Source organism: Tyto alba, unplaced genomic scaffold (assembly GCF_018691265.1).
Source record: "Tyto alba isolate M040663 unplaced genomic scaffold, T.alba_DEE_v4.0 Super-Scaffold_6, whole genome shotgun sequence".
In the NCBI taxonomy this organism is placed as follows: domain Eukaryota; kingdom Metazoa; phylum Chordata; class Aves; order Strigiformes; family Tytonidae; genus Tyto; species Tyto alba.
In genome coordinates, this window is record NW_024881327.1 from 23,748,788 (window position 1) to 23,764,374 (window position 15,587).

The 15,587-nt window shown below is 38.3% G+C and overlaps 1 protein-coding gene across 1 annotated transcript in view; it reads right to left on the reverse strand.

The window, feature by feature from the left end:
• The window catches only part of TUSC3 (tumor suppressor candidate 3), a 132,136-nt gene extending 120,037 nt beyond the window's left edge, over nucleotides 1–12,099 (reverse strand). Inside the window, exon 1 of the mRNA XM_042808046.1 lies at nucleotides 11,938–12,099. Coding sequence (XP_042663980.1) covers nucleotides 11,938–12,063 — 126 coding nt within the window. The 5' untranslated portion in view covers nucleotides 12,064–12,099. The remainder of the gene's footprint in view (nucleotides 1–11,937) is intronic.
• Between the last annotated feature and the right edge of the window lie 3,488 nt (nucleotides 12,100–15,587).

Genomic DNA, 15,587 nt, shown 5'->3' on the forward strand with positions numbered 1-15,587 from the left:
AACAAAATAGCTGGTGCTGAAACCCTAATACCCACACCCTGAAGGATTTTGCTTCAAACTAATTCTAAACTAGTTCCAATGACTGAATGTGGATTAGCTATTGGAGCGTAGTACCTGCACTCCTGGAGTGCACACTCCAGCTCAATTCCAGTAGTAGAATCCAGTTCACACACTCAGACCATTTCAGAGAGCAAACAATGCATTGCAAGGGGGAAAACAACTGATCTACTTCAGAGAAGGAGCCTGCTTTTTTGATTAAAACAATAACGCAGACCACCTTAAGAGGTTCCAAGCACCCAGAGAAACAGACAGACAAGTGTTTAGGATCCTTTATGTGAAACAAGGTATCATTTCCCAGAAATCAAATTAATATTAACTGCTCCCACTATTTCAGTTTCCCAGACATACTCTTAATCACAATGCTACTGTATCAAAGGTTGAGATGTCACATTTCATTGACAAATTTGATCCTATAGTGAATGTTACTATTTCATAGCACACAATGACTTCAGAATGCCTAGTTTCTGTGCACAGAATAGGCTAAAACACAAGAAGCCAGATCAGGTGATTGTCCTTCCCATATGTACAAAGCAGAACTTCAGGTGCCTATTACTTATGAAGAAACGGAATAATGTTAGCAGCCACCAGATCCAATATGCAGTTATATGAAAGCATTTTAGATGAAAATTTTATTCTGAAAGCTGTATTCTCCATGAGGTCTGGTTTAAGCACTTGGATCATTTACACGATCTAGGTTTAGAGTTACAGGAAGATAAAAACTCACAGCTGTCAACACCAAGGTGAATGCTATTTCAGTGTGTGTATGTGTGTGTGGAGGTGTGTATCTACATAAAAACCAATCTGTATTGACCAATTTATCCAGCTTAGATGAAACAAACAGAAAAATGGGAAAGCCTACCATATATTTTAAGTGGAAAATTATTAGCAATGCTAATAATATTAGAAAAAAAGCATAAAGGAAATTAAAAACAATGATAATATCTTGAGCCTGTCCAGCAGATATTAATAGTGTTTTATCTTAGTTTCTAAACAAATTGCTTACTAAAGAAGTTAGTGCACTGCTATCAATAAAGAGAGATTTGAAGAAAACGTAGACAAGAGCTTCTATCTACACCTAGCTTAGAAGTATCTCACAAAAGAAGGAAAATATTTACACAGTAACTTCTGTATTAATGCACCATTTCTGTCAATTCCTGCCTCACCCACTCAAAGCACTGTCACATTGTCAATAACTGAATCCATCTGCTGTGGACAAGTAAGAGGCATAACAGTCCTAGATCTTGAACTTCAATTAAGCTTCTTAGGACTGACGTCCTCCTTCAAATTCTGGTGAAATTTCTGCCATTCGCTTTCCACTTCATTTGGAAACTTTGGTAGAAATCAGGCATAGAACTGAAAGATGAAAAAGTTTCCAATGAAATGCATTAAAGCCAATCAGTCATATGGTTACCAAAAGTACAAACTCTGACTAAAATATTTACCAGTGTGATCCAAAAATAATACCAAATTCAGACAACTTCACACTACCAATTTCTACTCTTTGATAGATTTACAAAAGATTTAATGACCCTCACTTACGAATACATTTGATCACTGAAATCGGTTTCTCTTAAATCTTAATAGTTAAACCTGGTAAACATTTTTACTATTTTTTAAGGCAAGGTCATGTCATGTTTCCTTAAAGAATACCATTAGAACCATTTCCTGAATGAAACTATCAAATATCACCATCTGGATTTTGTGGTAACAATTACTTCTTAAATGTAACAAAAGGACACATCTAAATAGCATGACCAAAATATTTGTGTTAGATCAAAACAATATTTGTTTGGATAATCAAAACTTGTCTGTTTAGAAATGCATGAATCTTACTGTGTGCTTTTTAATACATTTACACGCAATTTGTGTGGCATCATATTTCACAGTCATTTTGCCTCAAATTCAGATCAACTGTTCATAGAAAATAAAAAGTTGATCAAGATACAACACTCGTACCTGATCAGGGCATTCATTGAGCAAGTCACATTTCAGCATGAGATAAGTTAGAAGAATCTAAGACTTGCTGAGAGAACATGCAGGAGGAATCTGGCTACTAATGAAGTCTTATGTGCCATTAACAGCAATTTCATTTAAGGCTTATGGCTGGTAGCTGATAAGAAATCTTATCAACTTCAGTCATCCATCACCATAAAGACTGATGCACTTCGAACTGATTTTTGCAATACTCAACTACTAGATTCATAGATAGCCTGAAAGCCTTCTTACAGTGTAATGGCAACATAAATGGTTGATGAAAATCTAAAGCGTTTTTTTGAAATGAGGTTAGGAAGGTACAAGCATAAGAGCAAATACAAAGTTTCACTTCTTCATACTTTTACAGTAAAGCATTGCATTTAGTGTCATATTAACCTATTTATATGTCCCATTAAATTCTGTTAGCTTAGTTATTGTACTAAAAAATATATCTTCTAGGACTATTTCAAAAAAGTAAGGCAAGGTAGCATCTCAAAGAGATTGTTGTATACAACAGAGCTAGAATAAACATAAATCCCTGGCAATTTATGCCCTCTTCACTTCAAAATAGCTTTTAAGAGGTTTTATTTTCCGTTAAGTACTTTCTCTATTCTTCAGCTCAATAATAATAACGCCCCCCCCCCCCCCCATCTTTATCAAAGAAGTTAACTTCAGTAAGTTGCCTTTGTTTCCCAAAACACACTGGTTCAAGGAAACATGTGATGGTGTTTCCATTTACATCACGAGCATGTGCAATGTTACACTGCACACGAGGTTTGCATGTTTAGCTAACTTGTTTTTCACTGCCTAGATCAGTGGATAAAAGGTAATGAAGTTCATTAACCAAAGGCATCTACAACTTGTAGTAATTCTACCTCATATCCAACTACAAAGTTGTGTAGCCTACATGTAAAAAATACTCAGACACAGCAGTAAAGGAGGAAGAAGAATTCTCAATACTCTAGGCCCCTGAACATGCCCTACACTTCTGCAGTGTAGGACAGACTTTGCAGTGAGATCAAGTTATGGCCTCACTGAAGACACTGATAAAGCAGGTAACAAGTATATTAATGCCTCTAGGCATCTGATCTTAAGCACAGCCTGAAAATAGCTAACTGATACCCAAAAACATCTCAGTAAAAGGCATCACAGAGTATTTACTTTAAAAGCATGCTTGAAAACAAAACCTACTTATTGCTGTGTGCGTTTGTGCACTCCTCTAAATTTTAAAGTGTTTGACCAAATAAGAAGTGGATTCAATATGATCTTCATCAACATGGAAGTATTCAAATCCCATCTCTCAGGAGAAATCCCTGAAACCATATCCTGTAAACCACAATCAATAGGCATGCTTGCACCACCTTACATGATCTGAACAGACACCAGAGTATACATGACCTTAACCATAAATACATCACCATGTGGGAAAAAAAAAAAAAAGTAAAAAAAGCAATACTCTAATCAACTGATTACATTATTACTTTGTTTTTTTATTGTTATAATTTTTAAGGAACATGTACATAGTCCTCACTGAAGAATCAGTACAGTCATCACCACTATCTCCTCCTCCTGTAGCTGAAGCTTCTATGTTGGGAAATTATACCAAATTCTGGACAGCACAGAGTGGACAGCACAGTCTTACAGTTCTGACTTTAGCATCCAAACTTTAGAGAAGGACAAGATTTCAGAAGCATTTTGCATTCCTTATTCCCTAGTTCAAGATCACAGACTATGCAGAGTGCTGGTACTGCAACCTATGATGAGGTGCCCTACTCCTTCCGTTACTAAGTTGCTTTATGAGTGCCTCACCTAATTGTAGTTTGAATTCCTCTCTTCCACAAACACCTAAACATATGCTAGTATAGCTAATTTATTCCTTCACTGTATGTAGCCAGAGCTCTGCAACTGCTAGGGTATCTAGAAAAGCATTACCTCTGTCAGTCAAAACAGATTTCTACTTGTATTCAAATACCTTCTTTATACTGTCAGATAACCTTGAAAAAAAAAAAAAGTATAGAAAGGAGCCGTATTTCAAAGCATCCTGTCTGCTCAGTTTTATCATCCTGCACATTAATCTCCCTTGCAGAATCTGAGTCTCTAGTTATGTCTTTTATAGCAAGACAAAGATTCACATTAAAATACTTCAAGAGAATTAAAAATAAAAATTATTTTAATTTTCATATATTTAGTATATCAGTACCCTGGTGAATTTAGTAATTACACATTAGATGCAGTTTAGATTTCATTCTAGTTTACTACTAAAAGTAGAGGAGGGTCATATAGAGCTAATGATAGCTAAGAGAAAGAAAAAGAACAAAATGCTTTAAGTAATAACTTGAGCCACTGAAGTAAACAAAGACAATGCATCTAGTTTCCAATAAAAGTTTAAGCAGCACCAATAAAAAAAATACCTCTAATTTTATTGTTAAAATAACTATATCCTTCAGCATAGTGCAGAAAAAAAACCACTGCAATATAATAATTAATTATTCTAAACAAACAGACTCTTGAAGGACAGTACAGTTTTGAGTTAAAGGCTTAACTCTGGATTCAGAATATACCTCTGCCACTGACAAGATCTAAGAAACAAAATACTTGAAAAAACCCTAAATGTGTAGTCAGCAGGACCTGATAATATTAAGGGCATCAGCTAATTAATTAGCTGAACAACTGTCAATTATTTTCATGACTCATGAAAAACAGTCTAAGTATAAATGGACTTCATAAAACAATCAAGTTTACAAAACTGTTTAATAGAAGTTATAAAATAAAACTCAGAAATGAACCTTATACTTTAGTAGGGTTTCTTACTGTATTGCCTACACTTTTTCTCTAGAATCTCAAATCTATCCATTGAAGAGACATTTACATGGCTCAGACATGAACACACGGACGTCAAAATCTAGAAAAAATAAACAGAAATGTAAATAATACAAGACTCAGGGCTAGACACTGTCATAGTTGGCCTATGGAAGGCAACTGGATAGGCAAGTAACTGAACGTGCTAATTTTGTAATAGTATGATGAAATTATTTAAAAGCCAGACTGAAAGCAGAGCAGAAAGTATCTTTTATCCTTCAAGCAGATGCTATAGTGTATAACCTTGAGCAACTCTGTGAGCTCAAAATGTCATTCCACAAAGGGATGGCACAACTGCAACTACCACTTATGAACCTGATAGACAAATGTTTTATGCAACACAGCCAAACTCTGATAAACTTAACAACCAGTACGTCTGAAATTCAAAAATAAGTTGCCTTAGATTCAGAAGAAAATAACAAGAAAAAGTAATGTAATGGCATAATTAGGCTAAGGACTACAACAGCTTAAGAGGAAGATGAAGAACTTGGGGAATTCCATCAGAAGAAACTAAAGAAAAAACAACCATCAGAAGAAACTAAAATCCTAACAGTAAATGCTATTAGGTGGGAAAACAGTCTCCCCAGAGAAACAGTAAAAGCCCTGCTACCACTTTAGCAATCAAGAAGAAGAGTGCTGTCACAAAGAAACCTGTCCTGGAAAGGGTACAAATCTTTTCCATCTCAAATTTCTGGAATTATTGTCTGTCACCAAAACATTTCCAGTTTTTTTCATCCCATCACAAGAGAAGCAATCCATTCAATGCAAGTATCAACTTGCTTATCTTTCTTAGAAATGTGAAGAACTTGTGATAATAACATATAAAATTGAGTTTCTCTATCTGAAATGCAGCTTTGAGGATTACTATAAAATATCTTCCATTTTTTTCCCATGGCAATCCCTCATTATTGAAAGTTATAACAAAAAAAAAAAAATGGTTATTACATTTGATATCTGCATCAAACATTAAATTAGGTATTATTTCTTTATATATACAGTTATCTTATAACACCTCATCTAATTAGATGAAAAGATAACAATACTTTTTTATTATGCCTGCTTTCAGTTTTATTTGAGCAAGAGGAATAGGCCTAAAACAAATACCAGGTAAAATTCCTTTTTTAGTTCTGATTATTATCTTAGCCAATAAAACTTGACCTTCAAAACACTTTTAAAAACAAATAGAATAAATCTGAAGATCCAAAACAGTACCAAAATCCCCAATGCTTTTCACTCTAACTGTACTGACTGATTTTTCCAGAGCACTTAGAACTCAAGCAGATACAATCTGTATCTTCCATGTGGTTGCACAGGACGTGCTGTATAAACAGTTATAGAACCGAACAGGGGAAAAGATCAATTACACCACTGATCTGTCTTATGACAGCAAGGATTCCAAATGCAGACATCTGGGATAGAAAAGTTTCAGTACTCTAATTATAAAACGCCATCAGGCTGCTGTAAGTACCCTTTATTTCACTTATTGTATGCAATCACTGAAGAAATCAAGGTTTTCCGTACAGATTTGTTAAAATAAGAACTGCTAGTTAATTTTGTCAAGTTTCTCCAAAACTTTTGTTAATTAGAAGGAGAAGGAATATAGAGGTTTTTGCTGCTTGTAAAAATCAGCAGAAAATAAAGAATTCTTGCAAACACTTTCTTCCCATTCTTTCTAGTCCAGAGTAGAGAAAAACATTTAGAATTGCATTTAAAGAATTTTACATTTTCAGGCATGACTTATCGCTGTTATTTCATTTCAAAACCAGGACAGTTACTTTAAATTTTTAGGCACTGATTGAAAAACACTCTTCTGTCTCTACTGCAACAATAGACAAAATGGCAAATTACACAAATGAATGTAAACCCTCCATTTAAAATACATCTTTAAAATGGCCTGAAGCTGAATCTATAGTCAGGACCAAGTTTCCCCTCACAGATTCAACCTTTGCCACATCTCAAATTTAATAAATTTTTTAAAGAGGAGTCTACGCTTGGTACAACCAAAAAACATTTTCTTGCATGTTGTTTCAAAAGCAAAGCCATGCAGTGCTCCAGTCTGGAGATCAAAACAAAAATTTTAACAATTGGAAGACCAAAAATGCTTTATATTCAAGTTTTAATGTTAAACAGCATTTCAAGAGATAAAGAGAATAAACTTGTTTTCATTATCATTATTTTGTTGAAATAGTATCAGAGATCCTGAGGGATCAAGAATCTGTCTCTTACACTACAGAAGCCATTGAATCTATGCTGAACACTCGTCATTCATCATACATCTTTTCTCTTTTCTTTTTCTTCACTCTACCATGTTTCTCATCATTTCATTCTTTAAATTAAATATCCAGGCAGAACATTTATGAGGAAGAAAGAAAATTACAGATCATCAAAAAGAGTGTCAGGAGACAGAGGAAGAAACTAACTAGTGCCCTTTCCATTTTGGAGCAACAGAGACCAAGGGCAGGAGGTTTTGCTGTATTTTTTTGTGGGTCTTATCTCTGAGAGGGTAATAATTTCTACATTTATGGTGAAACACCACCACGAATTAGACCAGGAAAGGAATTTTAAAGCAGAAGGTACCATTCTGGCTGCAGGGAAAGAAACATGGTAATCATCATCAACAACCCTGAATAAATAAGACAGGCTTAGTATGTAAACCCAAAGGAAAACAAGAACACATGGTGCAGAAACAAGAGGATCCTGCCAACCTATCCCAGTTAATTTCACATAAAACAGAGGAAAGTATGTTCATGACTGAAGATTCTCTCAGGAAAATTATCACATTTAATACTCAAAGCCTTAAAAAGATACACAGTTGCTTTACTTATAAGAAAGGAAACAAACAAACAAAACTGGTAAACTCTCAAATGCTACATTTAGCCCCTGACTAAATGAAGAACACCTCAAAGAATAATCTGCTCTCTATGGTCACGATAACGGCAAGAAATAACAGGCTCAAAAATGTGGGGATCAAACACACAGAATTTAGATTAGATCTTTGGGGAAAAAAAATTCCTTTTAACAATAAGACACAGTAATAGGCTACCTAAGTAAGTTGTAGAGCCACCACCACTAAAGGCTTCTAAGGGCACAGCAGGTAGATGTAGGGAACAATAAAAGTACAGCTGAGCTTCGGGATAAAGGATCAATTACATTGTACTTCCAACCCTATTTTCTACAATTTCTCACAATTGCCATAACCTCTAAACCCAGTTGGGGAAAGGGTGAGAGACATAGGGAAGAAAAAGTAAGGAATAGTGATAGAGATATCAGTTTTTAAATACTTCAAAAATAGTCAGGGCAAACTAAGACATTACAGAAGCTTACATTACAGAAGAGTAAGATTACTACAAAGTTTTTACACATCATCACTTTTTTATTAGATAAAAGCTCAACAAGATACTTCCACTTGAACAAAGCGGATGCATTGGTCTACACAGATAGCTTCCCTATGACAGATTTAGCAGTAATGACAAACTTATCCACAGAAAAATAGCTACTCCAACTGCGTATCAGTGGCTTAACTAGGCTTCTGAATCATCCACCTGAAAGCTCAAAAATTAACTACCCTCTATGAGAAGTGCTTTTAATATTGCAAAGCCAACATTCTGCTTCTACATGTTTCAGTCAAAAAAAAATCTTATTTATCTATATAAATTGCCCACATGAAACAATTTATAATAAAAAGCCAAGTAGTATATTTCGAAAGTGTAATATTCTCTTTCTAATTCCTCTCAAATTTTAATAGTTTTACCTACTTAAAATTTCTATGAGATACATAAAAAGCATTAAAAGGATTGGGAACATGCCTTACAGAAAATCCATGTATGTTAATGCCAATATATTATCTGAGACACTGTGGAAACAGCTAATTATTTTCTCCCATTATGAATATAGTTTCCAAGAGAACAGTCCGTCTTCAGCGCCATGTTGCTATTTCCATAACCAGGAACTTTTTCTTTTACTCCACTTTATTCAGAGGTACTGCTCAGCAACAGAATTAAAATCATACAAGCAGTGTTTTCAATTAGTCAATGATTTAAGAAAACATAAAAAATAAATTTAAAAATCACCGTCTGCACCACAAATACTTTCCTTGCTTAAGCTCCAATTCCAACATATCAAGTTTTTCTTTTTTTCAAGTAATTCATTTTCAAGTACTTTTCAACTACTCAAGGTTTTTTTAAAAGTTGATTGGGAAAGAAGTTTCCCTTCTCTAGTTCTTAACCTCTTTCCAGACAACTACTCCAAGGAAGACACGCACAAAGTAAGTAGGAAAGAGGAATGAGACGTGATTTCTTTTTATCTCATGAGATATACATTTTAACCATACTACATTAACTTCCCTTTTGCAGTGTTCACTCTGAAACCATTGACTGTATGCTCAACCATTTTTCCAACTTCCATAAAAACTACGGCAATCTTATCAGTCTTTGTGTAGAAGAACTTAGGTTCACTCTACACATTTAACCTCAATCATCTTTGCCTTTTACCACTGTGCTCCTGGACAGTACTGTAAACAGGAACCTCCCATGGCACAAGATCCTGTGCTCTTTCAATTCACATAATTTTCCTCAGAACGGTTCTGAAATGTTCCAAACTGCTTACTGTAAGAAAGTTCAAACTTCATCTTTCACATACAGATGTTTTTTCCCCCAGGTATATTGGGCAAACTACTACAGCTTTCAACATGAGATTAGCAGGGCAAGAAAAGGAGCCAGACTTGAGCTGTAACATATACAACACAGACGCATACAAAACAATATTCATAATCTAAAACCCTGAAAAGCACTAAGTTACTTTCTTTTAAGCCTGAATTTAAAGTGAAGCAAGCACTTACAATGTTGCACCAGTTTCTAGAGAGATGCATTTGTGGATGCAGTATGTCTGCATAAAACCACTAAGTACTTTGTCTGTATGAGCAGTATTTAGTCCATTGCCTCAACAGAAAAATATTAAACAGGGATGAAAAAAATTGAGGTAAAAAAATGCAGAAGACTGAGACGTGTTAATTAATTAAATCAGTTAAAAAGGAAAAAAAAAAAAAAAAATAACAAGCTTTGCAGAGGAGAAATGACAGCTTGAACTGCACTAAACAGCTAGACAAAAAATATCCATTTCAATCTTGTTATGTACCACCTTTGCAGTAGGACTGGGAAACTTTATAGGAAGTAATTGTAGATCTCCATTTTAATTTGCCATTATTTACTTGTTAGGAAAGAATTCCATTTAAAAAGAAATAAAGATTATTTCAGCTATCTTGGTAGCACAGCTGGCACTCCACATGAAAAGTCTCAATGAAAGCTGCAATGCCAGCACACCACTGCAAGAGAGAATCAAGACTGTCAAATATTAAACACATTTTGTTAAAAAAAACCCTAATAAGTCAAAGTTTTGAAAAGAAGATAATTATAGCATCAGAAGATCAACACATTACTGCCTGGTCTTTCCAGAAAGAGGGAAAAAGAGTATGCATAGACTGAAGGTATTCATTTTTCACAGATGTCCAAGGGATTTATCTCAATTATTATTTAACTTAGTAAGACCACAAAGTCAGACCACTATTTAGATACTTAAGGATTTTACATATTAAATTTAGCCTTTTAGAATCACAGAATATCCTTGGTTGGAAGGGATCCCATGAGTATCATTGAGTCAAACTCCTGATTCTACACAGGGCAACCTAAAAGTTAAACCATATACCTACGAGCACTGTCTAAACACATATTGAACACTGACAGGCTTGGGGCCATAACCACTTCCCTGGGGAGCTTGTTCCAGCGATTGGCCACCCCTTCCGGTGAAGAACTTTTTCCTAATATCCAATCCAAACTTCCTTTGAGGCAGCTTTAAGCCATTCCCTCGAGTCCTGCCACCGGACACCAGAGGGAAAACATCAGCATCTCCCTCTTTGCTCCCCTTCATTTTACTTCTTTGGCCTATAAGCGTTAGTAACGTACCTATTTCTTTAAAGAAAAACAAAATAAAACAAACAAGTTTAACCATCTTTCTCTTTCTCTGAGCAGATAGTTCAAAGAGAAAATCCGTTAGCAAAATTGTTCTTTCCCTCTCCTCCACAAAGCACAAGTCCTCTGGCAACACTAACAACAGAAAACAGATGCAAAAAAGTAACCAAAAATAAAACTCTACAGTTTGGTAAAAAGTTATCTCCTCCTCTCAATGAAGTTATAGAGAAACTGTAAAGTGACTCTACTGGTTAGCCTAGTGCTGGGTATATGAGAACCTGGCCTGAAATCGAGGACAAGCTAGGGAGAGAAGAGTAGTAAGCTCGAGCAGCACCAAAGACTGAAAAAGGCAAGTATTTACACTACATATTTTTGCACACTTTCCTGTTTTAATGCAAAAGTTGCTGAAGATAAGACTATTGCTACTGACATGGAATTAAAACTGCTCCTTCCTTCCTCCATGTCTCCCAAGACACCTTGAAAGAAAGTACCAGTACCTACGCCAGCACACACACACCTGCTGCCATCGCTTCAGTGTTATTTATTAACTCTAGGCTTTTCTTTTAGTTGGCAGCACAAACACGGGGCTGAACTCCATCCTCCTGACACCTCACCGTAGGTCAGCGCCCCTCGCCGGGCTGCAGAGGCACCCCAGGCCCACCGCGGGTGGGCACAGAACCGCGGCCCTTGCCTTTATTCGCTCAAAACCGGGGACTTACAGGCCCACGGCAAGGGGTGGCACCCGCCGGGGCTGGATGAGGGATCACGCTGGGGACCGCGAACCGGGCGGCCGCGCGGCGCCGGCCCCCGCCCGCCCCGGAGACGCCTCCGCCGGCAGCCGGCCATCTTCCGCGGGGCGGGGTGAGCGGCTGCCCGGCGCCCTCCGCCCCCACAGGCGCCCCCTCGGGGCTGGGGAGGGAGAGGAGCCGGCGGGGCAGGAGCGGGGCGGCGGGGGAGGCGAGGGCGGAGAAGCGCCGGGCGGAGCGGGAGCAGCCTCGGCGCTGCCGAAGGGGAAGCTACGCGACAGGGCAGCTCCAGCCCCTCCGCCGGGCGCGATGGCGAAAGAAGAGAACGTTTCTACCTCCTTCTTTTTCTGTCCTCCCCCGAGCTGGCCGCAGAGGAGGAGGAGCAGCAGCAGGAGGAGGAGCAGACAGCTCCCAGCCGGCAGGTGCAGCAGCCGCCGCAGCGCCCCGGTGCCCGGCGCCATGTTCCCCCCGCCGCCCGCCCGCTGGCCTCCGCCGGCGCGCACCTGCGGCACCGCTGCCCACCTCCTCCCCGCTGATTGGGCTCGGGCTCCGGCCAATCGCAACGCTCCGCGCCGCGGCGCCTCTCGGGAGATGTAGTTCCTCTCCCGCCCGCCGCGGCGGTTCGGCGCCATTGCGGCGGCGGGCCTCGCCAGGGGGGCCCGGCCTGCAGGCAGGCCTGGGTGCTGGGCGCCTGGCTAGGGGCCCCACGCTCAGCCCCACGGGCTGATGGCGCAGGGAGGAGACTTGCTGTCAGCTTTAGCAGGGGCAGTTTGTTGCCCCGAGGCTGTGGCCCCAGTAGCAGAGGCGGTCCCCAGCACAGTGATGCGCAGTTCTGCCCACCTGAGGTTGCAGCCAGCAGCTTTGCCTGCTGCTCCAAATCCCCTGCCACAGCGCTCTGAAGCACAAAGTGCAATCGTGAATGAAGACTGTAGAAAAAAGGAAAACTAAAGATCCTCCTTCTCTGCGCGTTTGCATGCGTACACTTTTCAGATTTCACTATACACACAGAAAGCCGCCTTTGCAGAAAATAACATGAATGTAGCACACTAATGCAAATTTAAATGTAATTCCCAGAGCATTAACCGTGCAGCTTTAATTAGGTACTCTTGGCCATGGTACAGTCTACAGTGATTGCATATTTTTTTCCATGAAAGTACACACTGCAGTGCATGGGCTACGTAATGTTAAATTAATGAGTGTACACTTAATTTTTTCTTTTTTTTTTCCTAAAATTTCAAGTACTCATGCTACATGAGTTATTTACACACATCTGTGCTGAAGACTCAAAAGGCAGAACTATTGATTTCTTCAGAGATTTTCCTATATCACTCAAAAATTTTATTAATTTTATAATTAAAACACCATAATAAAACAAATCTGAGGTACTGAGAGAGTATTCAAAAGTATCTTTATTTTGGTCAAGGAATTTTTACATGGTATTTGATGATAATATCAGATGCCAATTTCATAACACTGCTGACATTGTAGCACTGAGCATTTAAAACATAAAATGGGCCATTGTGTTCCCCTCAGTTATATTTGAAATGTGGATTTCAGGTGTTACTTCTATCCACAGGAATTGTAGATCATATTCCAATAATCTACCAGACACTTAAGATCGATCTGAGTGTCTAAGTTCAAGAGAGTTCAGACCATCTGTTACCCACATCCGTCAGATTCTGACTGTCATTGAACAATAATAATCATAAAGTGGTATGTAATTTGAACCCTGCTTCTCAAGTATTTAGGAAGGTTCGCCCAGCAGCCCTTGACTATAAACTCTGAGTTCAGACACCAGGACTGCTATGAGACTTCAAAAAAGGTGATGTTCATATGTCAACTTTTTTTTTTTTTAAAGAGAAGTCACCGATCCTGTCACTCCAGATCTCAGTTACCCAAAATTTACACTGTTCACTAAATAGATGCTCCCCATTTGCAAATGGGGAAGGAATGAGCTCAAAAGAAAGACTGAAAACAGAAGAGAATGGAAGAGAAGACAGGACACATGAAGAGGGTCACATGGATGAGTGAAGTGAATGGAAGAAGCTTTGCTTTCTCCATGTGTATTCCAGGGTTTGGGAGATCCAGTGTCTTCTGGAGCATGTAGAACTATCTTCCCCAGTATGAGCTTGTGACCCAGCTTGTAACTCCCCAAAACAGGGGCTGAGAAAAGCAGCCTGAGAAAGAAAGAAGTGATGGGGGAGAGTGAATGCCCTCCAAGCTGAGAAGTGCCTCAAACACTCACAAGTGACAAAACTATAGTCACAGGGTGAATAATTTGGAGTCTGGAGCTGGTAAGGTAGCCTGATTAGCACAAGATGCAGCTGGAAGAGGGAGTCTTGTGAAGGCTGGACAACTCTGCTCTGGTGCATCTTGTAAAGTTTCAAGGGTCTTTGCTTCATTATCTGAAAAATGCATATTAAAGCTGGCACCCCCAAATATGCTAATGAAGATTAACAAGATCATGCTAATTACATCATCCCATGAATCACCTTACCCTTCCCCATGCATGTGATACATAGATATGTGGGTTGACCTAGGGGACAGACCCAAGAAGGGAGAGTGGGACATGAGGAGTGAAAGCAAATGAGCAAACAAAAGATAGAAAGAAGCAAGCAAGACAGATACATCCCTGATGAACTTGGACAGGAGAAACACAGGACCCCAGACCAGTGATCTCTATTCTCTATCTCTTCTTTTCTTTTTCCCCTTTTCCTTTTTTGCTATTAAATAATGCAAGGTATACTATATTGCTTGCCATAATTCAGTACGTGCTTAGCCAATTATGTATCCAACTAGTACATTGTGAGAAATTATTAAATGTTTCTGCATGGACTTTGAGGCTTGTCTCACCATTGTCTACTCCACTGGGGATTTACAAGTCTAAGTTACTTGTCTCACTCATCTGAGTGTGACGTGACAGAGCTCAGTAAGAAAGGGACAGAAAAGTCACTATATCTCATATTTTATTTTTTTGTGAACTAAGGAGAGAGATGTCCTATTTCAGTTATGGAAACCCTTGTACTACCATTAATCTCTGCATTTCCATTAACCTTAGGTAGGTGGAGTGTTTTTTTCAGATAAGAATATGGCTTTTAATTGAACTTGCATTTTTCTTACCTTGAAAATACCTATCTGCTCCATAACATCCACTTAAAAATATTTTAACACCCACATTCTAGGGTATGTCTAGAAAGGAACAGCAGGAACATCTTATTGGGAAGTAAGACAGAGCCATATGCTTGAGAAATCTATACTTCCAGATAGTGTCTCTTACATTATTTGCATTAGTGATAATGCTTCAGTATGACTGTGACAAAAAGTGTCCCAGTATTCCCACTATCAGTACCCCTATACTATGCTAGCCACCTCTAAGTAATTTCTGTAATTAACCATATAATAAGCTAAGTGACCTAGTGAACATGGTGTGAACATAGTATTGCAGGCCACCCATGGTATCTGCCTCCCTTCTCCCCTGCAAAAATGAGAACAAGGATGGTAAGTGATTAGAAAAAGAATAAAATAAAAATAGCTATCAATATAGTGGATTACGGAAGTTTCTAACACAGACCTCTGCTGTATAGAGACAGGATATACTTATCAATCGGAACTGTATGTTTTCAAAAAGGCCTTTTTTCCTTCTCTTCATTTCAGAGCTAAGAATTCAATAGACACTTTGCACTGGAACAAGAGAGGCATATCTTAATTAAAAAGATAAGATTTCACTAAAAAATCTCAGGCCACTTGCTAAATCCAGAAGGTGATTTTGTTGGAACCTTGTTTGGAAACCTGTTGGTCTCCTCCTGAGCCTAATAAATCATAGACCTTTCATGTTTTCACTGTATGAAAAGAGCATTAAAACTACTGAGAATGTGAAAACCACTGGGAACTCTTCATTCCCTGAAAGGACCAAGAAATGTCTTTGACACAATGTAACTTTAATTGTTAAAATCCTTACATTTATTTTGAACAAAAGAACCTGCAT